At 41.3% G+C, this 18,846-nt stretch overlaps 1 protein-coding gene across 1 annotated transcript in view; it reads right to left on the reverse strand.

The window, feature by feature from the left end:
• Nucleotides 1-19: 19 nt before the first annotated feature.
• The window catches only part of LOC139731853 (IgGFc-binding protein-like), a 50,537-nt gene continuing 31,710 nt past the window's right edge, over nt 20-18,846 (reverse strand). Inside the window, exons 41-75 of the mRNA XM_071642728.1 lie at nt 18,485-18,801; nt 17,886-18,038; nt 17,429-17,579; nt 17,056-17,232; nt 16,501-16,703; nt 15,920-16,094; nt 15,183-15,499; nt 14,588-14,740; nt 14,131-14,281; nt 13,758-13,934; nt 13,203-13,405; nt 12,622-12,796; nt 11,886-12,202; nt 11,290-11,442; nt 10,833-10,983; nt 10,460-10,636; nt 9,905-10,107; nt 9,324-9,498; nt 8,588-8,904; nt 7,992-8,144; nt 7,535-7,685; nt 7,163-7,339; nt 6,608-6,810; nt 6,027-6,201; nt 5,291-5,607; nt 4,696-4,848; nt 4,239-4,389; nt 3,866-4,042; nt 3,311-3,513; nt 2,730-2,904; nt 1,994-2,310; nt 1,399-1,551; nt 942-1,092; nt 569-745; nt 20-231 (exon numbers count right to left, since the gene is read on the reverse strand). Coding sequence (XP_071498829.1) covers nt 20-231; nt 569-745; nt 942-1,092; nt 1,399-1,551; nt 1,994-2,310; nt 2,730-2,904; nt 3,311-3,513; nt 3,866-4,042; nt 4,239-4,389; nt 4,696-4,848; nt 5,291-5,607; nt 6,027-6,201; nt 6,608-6,810; nt 7,163-7,339; nt 7,535-7,685; nt 7,992-8,144; nt 8,588-8,904; nt 9,324-9,498; nt 9,905-10,107; nt 10,460-10,636; nt 10,833-10,983; nt 11,290-11,442; nt 11,886-12,202; nt 12,622-12,796; nt 13,203-13,405; nt 13,758-13,934; nt 14,131-14,281; nt 14,588-14,740; nt 15,183-15,499; nt 15,920-16,094; nt 16,501-16,703; nt 17,056-17,232; nt 17,429-17,579; nt 17,886-18,038; nt 18,485-18,801 — 6,890 coding nt within the window. The remainder of the gene's footprint in view (nt 232-568; nt 746-941; nt 1,093-1,398; nt 1,552-1,993; nt 2,311-2,729; nt 2,905-3,310; nt 3,514-3,865; nt 4,043-4,238; nt 4,390-4,695; nt 4,849-5,290; nt 5,608-6,026; nt 6,202-6,607; nt 6,811-7,162; nt 7,340-7,534; nt 7,686-7,991; nt 8,145-8,587; nt 8,905-9,323; nt 9,499-9,904; nt 10,108-10,459; nt 10,637-10,832; nt 10,984-11,289; nt 11,443-11,885; nt 12,203-12,621; nt 12,797-13,202; nt 13,406-13,757; nt 13,935-14,130; nt 14,282-14,587; nt 14,741-15,182; nt 15,500-15,919; nt 16,095-16,500; nt 16,704-17,055; nt 17,233-17,428; nt 17,580-17,885; nt 18,039-18,484; nt 18,802-18,846) is intronic.

Genomic DNA, 18,846 nt, shown 5'->3' on the forward strand with positions numbered 1-18,846 from the left:
AACTCTCTACAAAAATTGATTACCCCACCTGTATGTACACATTGTTGTCCAGCGTGCATCCACACTCTAATTGGTACACGCATCTGTCTCCATCCAGGACTTGATCGTCTGGACAGCGGCATGTCTCTTGGCAGGTCACATTACAGCTGACTGAACTGGAGGCTGATGAACAGGTTTCGGGACACCCGCTAGCACAGGCATCATACACTGTGTTCTCTGGACACTCGAATGCTGGTAGTAGAAAAGACAAACTCCATCAAATTATTGGAGTGCCTCTGGTAAAATTTTTCCTCAAACATAAAAATGCACAGTACAGCTCTATACGAATCTGTACTACAGGTTCTTTTGCAACAAAAGAGATCCAATACTCTATATTCTGTCAGTTCTACAGAATCAAATCTCTGATAGATTGAGCACAAAGAGAATCAAGCGATGAGCAACACTGGCTCATATTCTACAACAGTCCTCAAAAGGCGTCTGTCTACTGCTACAAAATCATCTAGGCATTTCTTTTGGACAGAGCTCTTGTATGACATTCCTCGCAACCGTAGCAGAATACGGGACTTACGACAAACAGGAGTCTCTGCCCTCCAGTCTCCAGGCTGCCCTCCGCTTTGCCTACAGGCCTCAGCATACTCAGCCAGACTGTCACACAAGTATTCTTCTCCCAAGGCACAAACATCATACTTGCAGGAATCGTAGAATGGATCAGGGTCCCGGAAGTCATGGCATGGAGCAAATGGTCCTGGAGAACAATCAAACAATCACACAACAACTCCTACTAATTCATGCTTCTTACAAAAGAAATACACACAAAAACAGCCACATTTTCCAGAATAGAAAATGTTCCTTGTCTTCAAATTATCCTACAATCTTGTTACTTTCCTCAAAATACAGCAATGGAGACCATTTAGCGCTCAAAGACCAAACACAATACATACCATCTCTGTCCCGAATGATGGCACATAGTTCCTCCGCCTCCCTAGTGGCATCTGAGTCGCCTTCACATGGGTCTGGTGGTTCCGGTATGACGTCAGGACACTCGTCAACCCTCACCACCCAGCTATTTCCAAAGTCCGTTACAGAATTGGCCTTTTCACACATTGCAAAGGGTACAAAGAAGAAATAAGGTACCAATGAGGAATCAGGAATGACAAGGCATATTGTCCTCTCACAGTATATTATCTACACTTTGTACGTAATCACTGTAGCATTGGAAAAGAAGTACTGTCAAGTATCGGCCTTCCTAACTCTTAGATAAGCTTTGTCCTGATACCAACTACATACCATCTCAAATCAGAAATAATGTTTAATGCTCACCTTGTACAAGATGAGCACTTTTACAAATCTGTCTCTACTTTGTCCTAATTAAAAGACTCATCTAAATTCTATACTCACAAGATCTCCATTTGGTAATGTCCAGTCGTTGCTTCTGTCTCCATCAAAAGTTCCGCATAGACCACAGCTCTGATTCCAGTAAGAATAGCTCAAAAAGATGTCTGCACTTCGTCTCCCGTCATAGGATATCCACATGTAGTTGGTCAGCAATTTCTATAAATTTCAGGCAAGGGATGTGTACACCATGGTTTACAACTTTCATATTGACCTCTGATAACAGATATGACGTAAGAAACAGTGAAGATACATTCAGATACATCTGTACTTCCAGATAGCTCACATACCAACAATCAGGAACAATTCACCTCACAGCAAGGTTATGACTACTAGTTATAATACGAGCACTAAAGGTCGTTAAAAACAATGTCATTGATTTCAACTGAGTCGGCCAGTACGCCACGTTATAAAAGTAGGAAAGAACTAACTCCAACAGATTTACAGAGTCAAGACAGCGCAAAGGATCTCTGCATTTACCAGAAAGAAAAAAAATCACTCAAAGCAGGAAATCCAATTTCTCCTGATTTCTATATTGCAAAACCAATTGCCGGTTTCTTATTCAAACTAAGATTACGTTCTTGCAACCACAATGTCTTACCAATGACTTGAAGGTTCTGAAGATGATGATTCCATCCCCAATGTATGGCAGGTTCTTACTGTAGTCAATGCCATTCACTCTCACTTTGAAGTCATAGATCAAAGAGTAGGTGTTGTTAGAGTCTTCCAACACCAGCTCACGAATGTAGGAAACCTCATCTGTGGGCAATCGTTTCTCGTTATCAGCCCACAGGTGGAAGCTGTTGGATCCCAAGCAATCCTTGACCAGGGTGTAGTCGCAGTCTCCTTGGAAGTTGTATTTCCTCTGATCAAAAGTGATGTAGTGAGGATCACCCCAAACTTGACAGAAGCCAGGAGCTGCAATTACAATCATTAAAAAAAATTAAAATCAAAGTATTCCTCTACACGCAACAGTGACCCATACAATACTCCAAATAGCTTCCTTTTTCTTCATTTTGTGCTCTGGCAGCTCACCACTGAAATATTCAGTTGCCCTACATCAAAGGTATCAATATCCAGCATTCAACTCTAGTCCGCCATTTCAAACTATTCCTGGTTAAGTATTCCCAACATACAAGCAATTCTACTCTCACAATGCTGGCTCTAACTTTACACAAGACATTATATCTTTTTCCCCTCATATTTCACCAAGTTACACTCATTTCAGATGCGAGGTTTTCAATGCAGATGTAGTATTTGAGCAACACATGATGCGACTTCAAGACAGCAACAACGTACAATATACAACGTAGGTGCCATACATTTTTGTCACTTACCTCTGACACAAGAGCCTTCCACTGAAGTAAAGCCTTCTTGACAGTAACAGGATGGCTGGCCATTCCTCACCTCACACTCTGCATTCCTTCCACAGGTATAGGCTTGGCACTCGGCACGTCCATTCACACACTGGCACTGTTCAGAACAGTCGGGCCGAGTCCAGCTCTCACCAGGCTACATGATGATATTTGCAAGGTCAATCTACGTCAAACTTTGATCACAGAGTCATACAGTCTACCCCAGTAATATGGTAGTCTGCGCCTCACAGCAACAATACAAATTGAAACCAGTCCTTGGATCAGATTTAAAACACAATTCAAAAATTGAACACTTTATAACATAGGATAATACCAAAATCATGGTATTTTAATTCAAGAGCTTCTCATCACTTTCTTTACTATTTAAGCACTTATGGCGTATCTTTGAGGCCACTTACTTACGACACACAATGTTTTTCATAACTGATAATATTGCTACAACAGAATGTATAATGGTATGCACAAACACAAATCTTCTTCACAATGTCTGAAATAAGACAATGAGATACATGTGCATTCTCTTACAAAACTCAAATACGCACCTGTATGTACACATTGTTGTCCAGAGTGCATCCGCAGTCTGATCGGTACACGCATCTGTCTCCGTCCAAGACTTGATCGTCTGGACAGCGGCATGTCTCTTGGCAGGTCACATTACAGCTGACTGAACTGGAGGCTGATGAACAGGTTTCGGGACACCCGCTAGCACAGGCATCATACACTGTGTTCTCTGGACACTCGAATGCTGGAGGTAGAAAAGACAAACTCCATCAAATTATTGGAGTGTCTCTGGTATGCCTCAGTGAGTATCATAAATTTTTCCTCAAACATAAAAATGCACAGTACAGCTATATACGAATCTGTACTACAGGTTCTTTTGCAACAAAAGAGATCCAATACTCTATATTCTCTCAGTTCTACAGGAATCAAATCTCTGATAGATTGAGCACAAAGAGAATCAAGCGATGAGCAACACTGGCTCATATTCTACAACAGTCCTCAAAAGGCGTCTACTGCTACAAAATCATCTAGGCATTTCTTTTGGACAGAGCTCTCATATGACATTCCTCGCAACCGTAGCAGAATACGGGACTTACGACAAACAGGAGTCTCTGCCCTCCAGTCTCCAGGCTGCCCTCCGCTTTGCCTACAGGCCTCAGCATACTCAGCCAGACTGTCACACAAGTATTCTTCTCCCAAGGCACAAACATCATACTTGCAGGAATCGTAGAATGGATCAGGGTCCCGGAAGTCATGGCATGGAGCAAATGGTCCTGGAGAACAATCAAACAATCACACAACAACTCCTACTAATTCATGCTTCTTACAAAAGAAATACACACAAAAACAGCCACATTTTCCAGAATAGAAAATGTTCCTTGTCTTCAAATTATCCTACAATCTTGTTACTTTCCTCAAAATACAGCAATGGAGACCATTTAGCGCTCAAAGACCAAACACAATACATACCATCTCTGTCCCGAATGATGGCACATAGTTCCTCCGCCTCCCTAGTGGCATCTGAGTCGCCTTCACATGGGTCTGGTGGTTCCGGTATGACGTCAGGACACTCGTCAACCCTCACCACCCAGCTATTTCCAAAGTCCGTTACAGAATTGGCCTTTTCACACATTGCAAAGGGTACAAAGAAGAAATAAGGTACCAATGAGGAATCAGGAATGACAAGGCATATTGTCCTCTCACAGTATATTATCTACACTTTGTACGTAATCACTGTAGCATTGGAAAAGAAGTACTGTCAAGTATCGGCCTTCCTAACTCTTAGATAAGCTTTGTCCTGATACCAACTACATACCATCTCAAATCAGAAATAATGTTTAATGCTCACCTTGTACAAGATGAGCACTTTTACAAATCTGTCTCTACTTTGTCCTAATTAAAAGACTCATCTAAATTCTATACTCACAAGATCTCCATTTGGTAATGTCCAGTCGTTGCTTCTGTCTCCATCAAAAGTTCCGCATAGACCACAGCTCTGATTCCAGTAAGAATAGCTCAAAAAGATGTCTGCACTTCGTCTCCCGTCATAGGATATCCACATGTAGTTGGTCAGCAATTTCTATAAATTTCAGGCAAGGGATGTGTACACCATGGTTTACAACTTTCATATTGACCTCTGATAACAGATATGACGTAAGAAACAGTGAAGATACATTCAGATACATCTGTACTTCCAGATAGCTCACATACCAACAATCAGGAACAATTCACCTCACAGCAAGGTTATGACTACTAGTTATAATACGAGCACTAAAGGTCGTTAAAAACAATGTCATTGATTTCAACTGAGTCGGCCAGTACGCCACGTTATAAAAGTAGGAAAGAACTAACTCCAACAGATTTACAGAGTCAAGACAGCGCAAAGGATCTCTGCATTTACCAGAAAGAAAAAAAATCACTCAAAGCAGGAAATCCAATTTCTCCTGATTTCTATATTGCAAAACCAATTGCCGGTTTCTTATTCAAACTAAGATTAAGTTCTTGCAACCACAATGTCTTACCAATGACTTGAAGGTTCTGAAGATGATGATTCCATCCCCAATGTATGGCAGGTTCTTACTGTAGTCAATGCCATTCACTCTCACTTTGAAGTCATAGATCAAAGAGTAGGTGTTGTTAGAGTCTTCCAACACCAGCTCACGAATGTAGGAAACCTCATCTGTGGGCAATCGTTTCTCGTTATCAGCCCACAGGTGGAAGCTGTTGGATCCCAAGCAATCCTTGACCAGAGTGTAGTCGCAGTCTCCTTGGAAGTTGTATTTCCTCTGATCAAAAGTGATGTAGTGAGGATCACCCCAAACTTGACAGAAGCCAGGAGCTGCAATTACAATCATTAAAAAAAATTAAAATCAAAATATTCCTTTACACGCAACAGTGACCCATACAATACTCCAAATAGCTTCCTTTTTCTTCATTTTGTGCTCTGGCAGCTCACCACTGAAATATTCAGCTGCCCTACATCAAAGGTATCAATATCCAGCATTCAACTCTAGTCCGCCATTTCAAACTATTCCTGGTTAAGTATTCCCAACATACAAGCAATTCTACTCTCACAATGCTGGCTCTAACTTTACACAAGACATTATATCTTTTTCCCCTCATATTTCACCAAGATACACTCATTTCAGATGCGAGGTTTTCAATGCAGATGTAGTATTTGAGCAACACATGATGCGACTTCAAGACAGCAACAACGTACAATATACAACGTAGGTGCCATACATTTTTGTCACTTACCTCTGACACAAGAGCCTTCCACTGAAGTAAAGCCTTCTTGACAGTAACAGGATGGCTGGCCATTCCTCACCTCACACTCTGCATTCCTTCCACAGGTATAGGCTTGGCACTCGGCACGTCCATTCACACACTGGCACTGTTCAGAACAGTCGGGCCGAGTCCAGCTCTCACCAGGCTACATGATGATATTTGCAAGGTCAATCTACGTCAAACTTTGATCACAGAGTCATACAGTCTACCCCAGTAATATGGTAGTCTGCGCCTCACAGCAACAATACAAATTGAAACCAGTCCTTGGATCAGATTTAAAACACAATTCAAAAATTGAACACTTTATAACATAGGATAATACCAAAATCATGGTATTTTAATTCAAGAGCTTCTCATCACTTTCTTTACTATTTAAGCACTTATGGCGTATCTTTGAGGCCACTTACTTACGACACACAATGTTTTTCATAACTGATAATATTGCTACAACAGAATGCATAATGGTATGCACAAACACAAATCTTCTTCACAATGTCTGAAATAAGACAATGAGATACATGTGCATTCTCTTACAAAACTCAAATACGCACCTGTATGTACACATTGTTGTCCAGAGTGCATCCGCAGTCTGATCGGTACACGCATCTGTCTCCGTCCAAGACTTGATCGTCTGGACAGCGGCATGTCTCTTGGCAGGTCACATTACAGCTGACTGAACTGGAGGCTGATGAACAGGTTTCGGGACACCCGCTAGCACAGGCATCATACACTGTGTTCTCTGGACACTCGAATGCTGGAGGTAGAAAAGACAAACTCCATCAAATTATTGGAGTGTCTCTGGTATGCCTCAGTGAGTATCATAAATTTTTCCTCAAACATAAAAATGCACAGTACAGCTATATACGAATCTGTACTACAGGTTCTTTTGCAACAAAAGAGATCCAATACTCTATATTCTCTCAGTTCTACAGGAATCAAATCTCTGATAGATTGAGCACAAAGAGAATCAAGCGATGAGCAACACTGGCTCATATTCTACAACAGTCCTCAAAAGGCGTCTACTGCTACAAAATCATCTAGGCATTTCTTTCGGACAGAGCTCTCATATGACATTCCTCGCAACCGTAGCAGAATACGGGACTTACGACAAACAGGAGTCTCTGCCCTCCAGTCTCCAGGCTGCCCTCCGCTTTGCCTACAGGCCTCAGCATACTCAGCCAGACTGTCACACAAGTATTCTTCTCCCAAGGCACAAACATCATACTTGCAGGAATCGTAGAATGGATCAGGGTCCCGGAAGTCATGGCATGGAGCAAATGGTCCTGGAGAACAATCAAACAATCACACAACAACTCCTACTAATTCATGCTTCTTACAAAAGAAATACACACAAAAACAGCCACATTTTCCAGAATAGAAAATGTTCCTTGTCTTCAAATTATCCTACAATCTTGTTACTTTCCTCAAATACAGCAATGGAGACCATTTAGCGCTCAAAGACCAAACACAATACATACCATCTCTGTCCCGAATGATGGCACATAGTTCCTCCGCCTCCCTAGTGGCATCTGAGTCGCCTTCACATGGATCTGGTGGTTCCGGTATGACGTCAGGACACTCGTCAACCCTCACCACCCAGCTATTTCCAAAGTCCGTTACAGAATTGGCCTTTTCACACATTGCAAAGGGTACACAAAAGAAATAAGTTACCAATGAGGAATCAGGAATGACAAGGCATATTGTCCTCTCACAGTATATTATCTACACTTTGTACGTAATCACTGTAGCATTGGAAAAGAAGTACTGTCAAGTATCGGCCTTCCTAACTCTTAGATAAGCTTTGTCCTGATACCAACTACATACCATCTCAAATCAGAAATAATGTTTAATGCTCACCTTGTACAAGATGAGCACTTTTACAAATCTGTCTCTACTTTGTCCTAATTAAAAGACTCATCTAAATTCTATACTCACAAGATCTCCATTTGGTAATGTCCAGTCGTTGCTTCTGTCTCCATCAAAAGTTCCGCATAGACCACAGCTCTGATTCCAGTAAGAATAGCTCAAAAAGATGTCTGCACTTCGTCTCCCGTCATAGGATATCCACATGTAGTTGGTCAGCAATTTCTATAAATTTCAGGCAAGGGATGTGTACACCATGGTTTACAACTTTCATATTGACCTCTGATAACAGATATGACGTAAGAAACAGTGAAGATACATTCAGATACATCTGTACTTCCAGATAGCTCACATACCAACAATCAGGAACAATTCACCTCACAGCAAGGTTATGACTACTAGTTATAATACGAGCACTAAAGGTCGTTAAAAACAATGTCATTGATTTCAACTGAGTCGGCCAGTACGCCACGTTATAAAAGTAGGAAAGAACTAACTCCAACAGATTTACAGAGTCAAGACAGCGCAAAGGATCTCTGCATTTACCAGAAAGAAAAAAAAATCACTCAAAGCAGGAAATCCAATTTCTCCTGATTTCTATATTGCAAAACCAATTGCCGGTTTCTTATTCAAACTAAGATTAAGTTCTTGCAACCACAATGTCTTACCAATGACTTGAAGGTTCTGAAGATGATGATTCCATCCCCAATGTATGGCAGGTTCTTACTGTAGTCAATGCCATTCACTCTCACTTTGAAGTCATAGATCAAAGAGTAGGTGTTGTTAGAGTCTTCCAACACCAGCTCACGAATGTAGGAAACCTCATCTGTGGGCAATCGTTTCTCGTTATCAGCCCACAGGTGGAAGCTGTTGGATCCCAAGCAATCCTTGACCAGGGTGTAGTCGCAGTCTCCTTGGAAGTTGTATTTCCTCTGATCAAAAGTGATGTAGTGAGGATCACCCCAAACTTGACAGAAGCCAGGAGCTGCAATTACAATCATTAAAAAAAATTAAAATCAAAGTATTCCTTTACACGCAACAGTGACCCATACAATACTCCAAATAGCTTCCTTTTTCTTCATTTTGTGCTCTGGCAGCTCACCACTGAAATATTCAGCTGCCCTACATCAAAGGTATCAATATCCAGCATTCAACTCTAGTCCGCCATTTCAAACTATTCCTGGTTAAGTATTCCCAACATACAAGCAATTCTACTCTCACAATGCTGGCTCTAACTTTACACAAGACATTATATCTTTTTCCCCTCATATTTCACCAAGTTACACTCATTTCAGATGCGAGGTTTTCAATGCAGATGTAGTATTTGAGCAACACATGATGCGACTTCAAGACAGCAACAACGTACAATATACAACGTAGGTGCCATACATTTTTGTCACTTACCTCTGACACAAGAGCCTTCCACTGAAGTAAAGCCTTCTTGACAGTAACAGGATGGCTGGCCATTCCTCACCTCACACTCTGCATTCCTTCCACAGGTATAGGCTTGGCACTCGGCACGTCCATTCACACACTGGCACTGTTCAGAACAGTCGGGCCGAGTCCAGCTCTCACCAGGCTACATGATGATATTTGCAAGGTCAATCTACGTCAAACTTTGATCACAGAGTCATACAGTCTACCCCAGTAATATGGTAGTCTGCGCCTCACAGCAACAATACAAATTGAAACCAGTCCTTGGATCAGATTTAAAACACAATTCAAAAATTGAACACTTTATAACATAGGATAATACCAAAATCATGGTATTTTAATTCAAGAGCTTCTCATCACTTTCTTTACTATTTAAGCACTTATGGCGTATCTTTGAGGCCACTTACTTACGACACACAATGTTTTTCATAACTGATAATATTGCTACAACAGAATGCATAATGGTATGCACAAACACAAATCTTCTTCACAATGTCTGAAATAAGACAATGAGATACATGTGCATTCTCTTACAAAACTCAAATACGCACCTGTATGTACACATTGTTGTCCAGAGTGCATCCGCAGTCTGATCGGTACACGCATCTGTCTCCGTCCAAGACTTGATCGTCTGGACAGCGGCATGTCTCTTGGCAGGTCACATTACAGCTGACTGAACTGGAGGCTGATGAACAGGTTTCGGGACACCCGCTAGCACAGGCATCATACACTGTGTTCTCTGGACACTCGAATGCTGGAGGTAGAAAAGACAAACTCCATCAAATTATTGGAGTGTCTCTGGTATGCCTCAGTGAGTATCATAAATTTTTCCTCAAACATAAAAATGCACAGTACAGCTATATACGAATCTGTACTACAGGTTCTTTTGCAACAAAAGAGATCCAATACTCTATATTCTCTCAGTTCTACAGGAATCAAATCTCTGATAGATTGAGCACAAAGAGAATCAAGCGATGAGCAACACTGGCTCATATTCTACAACAGTCCTCAAAAGGCGTCTACTGCTACAAAATCATCTAGGCATTTCTTTCGGACAGAGCTCTCATATGACATTCCTCGCAACCGTAGCAGAATACGGGACTTACGACAAACAGGAGTCTCTGCCCTCCAGTCTCCAGGCTGCCCTCCGCTTTGCCTACAGGCCTCAGCATACTCAGCCAGACTGTCACACAAGTATTCTTCTCCCAAGGCACAAACATCATACTTGCAGGAATCGTAGAATGGATCAGGGTCCCGGAAGTCATGGCATGGAGCAAATGGTCCTGGAGAACAATCAAACAATCACACAACAACTCCTACTAATTCATGCTTCTTACAAAAGAAATACACACAAAAACAGCCACATTTTCCAGAATAGAAAATGTTCCTTGTCTTCAAATTATCCTACAATCTTGTTACTTTCCTCAAAATACAGCAATGGAGACCATTTAGCGCTCAAAGACCAAACACAATACATACCATCTCTGTCCCGAATGATGGCACATAGTTCCTCCGCCTCCCTAGTGGCATCTGAGTCGCCTTCACATGGATCTGGTGGTTCCGGTATGACGTCAGGACACTCGTCAACCCTCACCACCCAGCTATTTCCAAAGTCCGTTACAGAATTGGCCTTTTCACACATTGCAAAGGGTACACAAAAGAAATAAGTTACCAATGAGGAATCAGGAATGACAAGGCATATTGTCCTCTCACAGTATATTATCTACACTTTGTACGTAATCACTGTAGCATTGGAAAAGAAGTACTGTCAAGTATCGGCCTTCCTAACTCTTAGATAAGCTTTGTCCTGATACCAACTACATACCATCTCAAATCAGAAATAATGTTTAATGCTCACCTTGTACAAGATGAGCACTTTTACAAATCTGTCTCTACTTTGTCCTAATTAAAAGACTCATCTAAATTCTATACTCACAAGATCTCCATTTGGTAATGTCCAGTCGTTGCTTCTGTCTCCATCAAAAGTTCCGCATAGACCACAGCTCTGATTCCAGTAAGAATAGCTCAAAAAGATGTCTGCACTTCGTCTCCCGTCATAGGATATCCACATGTAGTTGGTCAGCAATTTCTATAAATTTCAGGCAAGGGATGTGTACACCATGGTTTACAACTTTCATATTGACCTCTGATAACAGATATGACGTAAGAAACAGTGAAGATACATTCAGATACATCTGTACTTCCAGATAGCTCACATACCAACAATCAGGAACAATTCACCTCACAGCAAGGTTATGACTACTAGTTATAATACGAGCACTAAAGGTCGTTAAAAACAATGTCATTGATTTCAACTGAGTCGGCCAGTACGCCACGTTATAAAAGTAGGAAAGAACTAACTCCAACAGATTTTACAGAGTCAAGACAGCGCAAAGGATCTCTGCATTTACCAGAAAGAAAAAAAATCACTCAAAGCAGGAAATCCAATTTCTCCTGATTTCTATATTGCAAAACCAATTGCCGGTTTCTTATTCAAACTAAGATTACGTTCTTGCAACCACAATGTCTTACCAATGACTTGAAGGTTCTGAAGATGATGATTCCATCCCCAATGTATGGCAGGTTCTTACTGTAGTCAATGCCATTCACTCTCACTTTGAAGTCATAGATCAAAGAGTAGGTGTTGTTAGAGTCTTCCAACACCAGCTCACGAATGTAGGAAACCTCATCTGTGGGCAATCGTTTCTCGTTATCAGCCCACAGGTGGAAGCTGTTGGATCCCAAGCAATCCTTGACCAGGGTGTAGTCGCAGTCTCCTTGGAAGTTGTATTTCCTCTGATCAAAAGTGATGTAGTGAGGATCACCCCAAACTTGACAGAAGCCAGGAGCTGCAATTACAATCATTAAAAAAAATTAAAATCAAAGTATTCCTCTACACGCAACAGTGACCCATACAATACTCCAAATAGCTTCCTTTTTCTTCATTTTGTGCTCTGGCAGCTCACCACTGAAATATTCAGCTGCCCTACATCAAAGGTATCAATATCCAGCATTCAACTCTAGTCCGCCATTTCAAACTATTCCTGGTTAAGTATTCCCAACATACAAGCAATTCTACTCTCACAATGCTGGCTCTAACTTTACACAAGACATTATATCTTTTTCCCCTCATATTTCACCAAGTTACACTCATTTCAGATGCGAGGTTTTCAATGCAGATGTAGTATTTGAGCAACACATGATGCGACTTCAAGACAGCAACAACGTACAATATACAACGTAGGTGCCATACATTTTTGTCACTTACCTCTGACACAAGAGCCTTCCACTGAAGTAAAGCCTTCTTGACAGTAACAGGATGGCTGGCCATTCCTCACCTCACACTCTGCATTCCTTCCACAGGTATAGGCTTGGCACTCGGCACGTCCATTCACACACTGGCACTGTTCAGAACAGTCGGGCCGAGTCCAGCTCTCACCAGGCTACATGATGATATTTGCAAGGTCAATCTACGTCAAACTTTGATCACAGAGTCATACAGTCTACCCCAGTAATATGGTAGTCTGCGCCTCACAGCAACAATACAAATTGAAACCAGTCCTTGGATCAGATTTAAAACACAATTCAAAAATTGAACACTTTATAACATAGGATAATACCAAAATCATGGTATTTTAATTCAAGAGCTTCTCATCACTTTCTTTACTATTTAAGCACTTATGGCGTATCTTTGAGGCCACTTACTTACGACACACAATGTTTTTCATAACTGATAATATTGCTACAACAGAATGTATAATGGTATGCACAAACACAAATCTTCTTCACAATGTCTGAAATAAGACAATGAGATACATGTGCATTCTCTTACAAAACTCAAATACGCACCTGTATGTACACATTGTTGTCCAGAGTGCATCCGCAGTCTGATCGGTACACGCATCTGTCTCCGTCCAAGACTTGATCGTCTGGACAGCGGCATGTCTCTTGGCAGGTCACATTACAGCTGACTGAACTGGAGGCTGATGAACAGGTTTCGGGACACCCGCTAGCACAGGCATCATACACTGTGTTCTCTGGACACTCGAATGCTGGAGGTAGAAAAGACAAACTCCATCAAATTATTGGAGTGTCTCTGGTATGCCTCAGTGAGTATCATAAATTTTTCCTCAAACATAAAAATGCACAGTACAGCTATATACGAATCTGTACTACAGGTTCTTTTGCAACAAAAGAGATCCAATACTCTATATTCTCTCAGTTCTACAGGAATCAAATCTCTGATAGATTGAGCACAAAGAGAATCAAGCGATGAGCAACACTGGCTCATATTCTACAACAGTCCTCAAAAGGCGTCTACTGCTACAAAATCATCTAGGCATTTCTTTTGGACAGAGCTCTCATATGACATTCCTCGCAACCGTAGCAGAATACGGGACTTACGACAAACAGGAGTCTCTGCCCTCCAGTCTCCAGGCTGCCCTCCGCTTTGCCTACAGGCCTCAGCATACTCAGCCAGACTGTCACACAAGTATTCTTCTCCCAAGGCACAAACATCATACTTGCAGGAATCGTAGAATGGATCAGGGTCCCGGAAGTCATGGCATGGAGCAAATGGTCCTGGAGAACAATCAAACAATCACACAACAACTCCTACTAATTCATGCTTCTTACAAAAGAAATACACACAAAAACAGCCACATTTTCCAGAATAGAAAATGTTCCTTGTCTTCAAATTATCCTACAATCTTGATACTTTCCTCAAAATACAGCAATGGAGACCATTTAGCGCTCAAAGACCAAACACAATACATACCATCTCTGTCCCGAATGATGGCACATAGTTCCTCCGCCTCCCTAGTGGCATCTGAGTCGCCTTCACATGGGTCTGGTGGTTCCGGTATGACGTCAGGACACTCGTCAACCCTCACCACCCAGCTATTTCCAAAGTCCGTTACAGAATTGGCCTTTTCACACATTGCAAAGGGTACAAAGAAGAAATAAGGTACCAATGAGGAATCAGGAATGACAAGGCATATTGTCCTCTCACAGTATATTATCTACACTTTGTACGTAATCACTGTAGCATTGGAAAAGAAGTACTGTCAAGTATCGGCCTTCCTAACTCTTAGATAAGCTTTGTCCTGATACCAACTACATACCATCTCAAATCAGAAATAATGTTTAATGCTCACCTTGTACAAGATGAGCACTTTTACAAATCTGTCTCTACTTTGTCCTAATTAAAAGACTCATCTAAATTCTATACTCACAAGATCTCCATTTGGTAATGTCCAGTCGTTGCTTCTGTCTCCATCAAAAGTTCCGCATAGACCACAGCTCTGATTCCAGTAAGAATAGCTCAAAAAGATGTCTGCACTTCGTCTCCCGTCATAGGATATCCACATGTAGTTGGTCAGCAATTTCTATAAATTTCAGGCAAGGGATGTGTACACCATGGTTTACAACTTTCATATTGACCTCTGATAACAGATATGACGTAAGAAACAGTGAAGATACATTCAGATACATCTGTACTTCCAGATAGCTCACATACCAACAATCAGGAACAATTCACCTCACAGCAAGGTTATGACTACTAGTTATAATACGAGCACTAAAGGTCGTTAAAAACAATGTCATTGATTTCAACTGAGTCGGCCAGTACGCCACGTTATAAAAGTAGGAAAGAACTAACTCCAACAGATTTACAGAGTCAAGACAGCGCAAAGGATCTCTGCATTTACCAGAAAGAAAAAAAATCACTCAAAGCAGGAAATCCAATTTCTCCTGATTTCTATATTGCAAAACCAATTGCCGGTTTCTTATTCAAACTAAGATTAAGTTCTTGCAACCACAATGTCTTACCAATGACTTGAAGGTTCTGAAGATGATGATTCCATCCCCAATGTATGGCAGGTTCTTACTGTAGTCAATGCCATTCACTCTCACTTTGAAGTCATAGATCAAAGAGTAGGTGTTGTTAGAGTCTTCCAACACCAGCTCACGAATGTAGGAAACCTCATCTGTGGGCAATCGTTTCTCGTTATCAGCCCACAGGTGGAAGCTGTTGGATCCCAAGCAATCCTTGACCAGAGTGTAGTCGCAGTCTCCTTGGAAGTTGTATTTCCTCTGATCAAAAGTGATGTAGTGAGGATCACCCCAAACTTGACAGAAGCCAGGAGCTGCAATTACAATCATTAAAAAAAAATTAAAATCAAAATATTCCTTTACACGCAACAGTGACCCATACAATACTCCAAATAGCTTCCTTTTTCTTCATTTTGTGCTCTGGCAGCTCACCACTGAAATATTCAGTTGCCCTACATCAAAGGTATCAATATCCAGCATTCAACTCTAGTCCGCCATTTCAAACTATTCCTGGTTAAGTATTCCCAACATACAAGCAATTCTACTCTCACAATGCTGGCTCTAACTTTACACAAGACATTATATCTTTTTCCCCTCATATTTCACCAAGATACACTCATTTCAGATGCGAGGTTTTCAATGCAGATGTAGTATTTGAGCAACACATGATGCGACTTCAAGACAGCAACAACGTACAATATACAACGTAGGTGCCATACATTTTTGTCACTTACCTCTGACACAAGAGCCTTCCACTGAAGTAAAGCCTTCTTGACAGTAACAGGATGGCTGGCCATTCCTCACCTCACACTCTGCATTCCTTCCACAGGTATAGGCTTGGCACTCGGCACGTCCATTCACACACTGGCACTGTTCAGAACAGTCGGGCCGAGTCCAGCTCTCACCAGGCTACATGATGATATTTGCAAGGTCAATCTACGTCAAACTTTGATCACAGAGTCATACAGTCTACCCCAGTAACATGGTAGTCTGCGCCTCACAGCAACAATACAAATTGAAACCAGTCCTTGGATCAGATTTAAAACACAATTCAAAAATTGAACACTTTATAACATAGGATAATACCAAAATCATGGTATTTTAATTCAAGAGCTTCTCATCACTTTCTTTACTATTTAAGCACTTATGGCGTATCTTTGAGGCCACTTACTTACGACACACAATGTTTTTCATAACTGATAATATTGCTACAACAGAATGCATAATGGTATGCACAAACACAAATCTTCTTCACAATGTCTGAAATAAGACAATGAGATACATGTGCATTCTCTTACAAAACTCAAATACGCACCTGTATGTACACATTGTTGTCCAGAGTGCATCCGCAGTCTGATCGGTACACGCATCTGTCTCCGTCCAAGACTTGATCGTCTGGACAGCGGCATGTCTCTTGGCAGGTCACATTACAGCTGACTGAACTGGAGGCTGATGAACAGGTTTCGGGACACCCGCTAGCACAGGCATCATACACTGTGTTCTCTGGACACTCGAATGCTGGAGGTAGAAAAGACAAACTCCATCAAATTATTGGAGTGTCTCTGGTATGCCTCAGTGAGTATCATAAATTTTTCCTCAAACATAAAAATGCACAGTACAGCTATATACGAATCTGTACTACAGGTTCTTTTGCAACAAAAGAGATCCAATACTCTATATTCTCTCAGTTCTACAGGAATCAAATCTCTGATAGATTGAGCACAAAGAGAATCAAGCGATGAGCAACACTGGCTCATATTCTACAACAGTCCTCAAAAGGCGTCTACTGCTACAAAATCATCTAGGCATTTCTTTCGGACAGAGCTCTCATATGACATTCCTCGCAACCGTAGCAGAATACGGGACTTACGACAAACAGGAGTCTCTGCCCTCCAGTCTCCAGGCTGCCCTCCGCTTTGCCTACAGGCCTCAGCATACTCAGCCAGACTGTCACACAAGTATTCTTCTCCCAAGGCACAAACATCATACTTGCAGGAATCGTAGAATGGATCAGGGTCCCGGAAGTCATGGCATGGAGCAAATGGTCCTGGAGAACAATCAAACAATCACACAACAACTCCTACTAATTCATGCTTCTTACAAAAGAAATACACACAAAAACAGCCACATTTTCCAGAATAGAAAATGTTCCTTGTCTTCAAATTATCCTACAATCTTGTTACTTTCCTCAAAATACAGCAATGGAGACCATTTAGCGCTCAAAGACCAAACACAATACATACCATCTCTGTCCCGAATGATGGCACATAGTTCCTCCGCCTCCCTAGTGGCATCTGAGTCGCCTTCACATGGATCTGGTGGTTCCGGTATGACGTCAGGACACTCGTCAACCCTCACCACCCAGCTATTTCCAAAGTCCGTTACAGAATTGGCCTTTTCACACATTGCAAAGGGTACACAAAAGAAATAAGTTACCAATGAGGAATCAGGAATGACAAGGCATATTGTCCTCTCACAGTATATTATCTACACTTTCTACGTAATCACTGTAGCATTGGAAAAGAAGTACTGTCAAGTATCAGCCTTCCTAACTCTTACATAAGCTTTGTCCTGATACCAACTACATACCATCTCAAATCAGAAATAATGTTTAATGCTCACCTTGTACAAGATGAGCACTTTTACAAATCTGTCTCTACTTTGTCCTAATTAAAAGACTCATCTAAATTCTATACTCACAAGATCTCCATTTGGTAATGTCCAGTCGTTGCTTCTGTCTCCATCAAAAGTTCCGCATAGACCACAGCTCTGATTCCAGTAAGAATAGCTCAAAAAGATGTCTGCACTTCGTCTCCCGTCATAGGATATCCACATGTAGTTGGTCAGCAATTTCTATAAATTTCAGGCAAGGGATGTGTACACCATGGTTTACAACTTTCATATTGACCTCTGATAACAGATATGACGTAAGAAACAGTGAAGATACATTCAGATACATCTGTACTTCCAGATAGCTCACATACCAACAATCAGGAACAATTCACCTCACAGCAAGGTTATGACTACTAGTTATAATACGAGCACTAAAGGTCGTTAAAAACAATGTCATTGATTTCAACTGAGTCGGCCAGTACGCCACGTTATAAAAGTAGGAAAGAACTAACTCCAACAGATTTACAGAGTCAAGACAGCGCAAAAGATCTCTGCATTTACCAGAAAGAAAAAAAATCACTCAAAGCAGGAATTAAATCCAATTTCTCCTGATTTCTATATTGCAAAACCAATTGCCGGTTTCTTATTCAAACTAAGATTAAGTTCTTGCAACCACAATGTCTTACCAATGACTTGAAGGTTCTGAAGATGATGATTCCATCCCCAATGTATGGCAGGTTCTTACTGTAGTCAATGCCATTCACTCTCACTTTGAAGTCATAGATCAAAGAGTAGGTGTTGTTAGAGTCTTCCAACACCAGCTCACGAATGTAGGAAACCTCATCTGTGGGCAATCGTTTCTCGTTATCAGCCCACAGGTGGAAGCTGTTGGATCCCAAGCAATCCTTGACCAGGGTGTAGTCGCAGTCTCCTTGGAAGTTGTATTTCCTCTGATCAAAAGTGATGTAGTGAGGATCACCCCAAACTTGACAGAAGCCAGGAGCTGCAATTACAATCATTAAAAAAAATTAAAATCAAAGTATTCCTT

Source organism: Diadema antillarum, unplaced genomic scaffold (assembly GCF_040938485.1).
Source record: "Diadema antillarum isolate AM-2024a unplaced genomic scaffold, OU_Dant_1.0 seq00000386_RagTag, whole genome shotgun sequence".
Lineage (NCBI taxonomy): Eukaryota > Metazoa > Echinodermata > Echinoidea > Diadematoida > Diadematidae > Diadema > Diadema antillarum.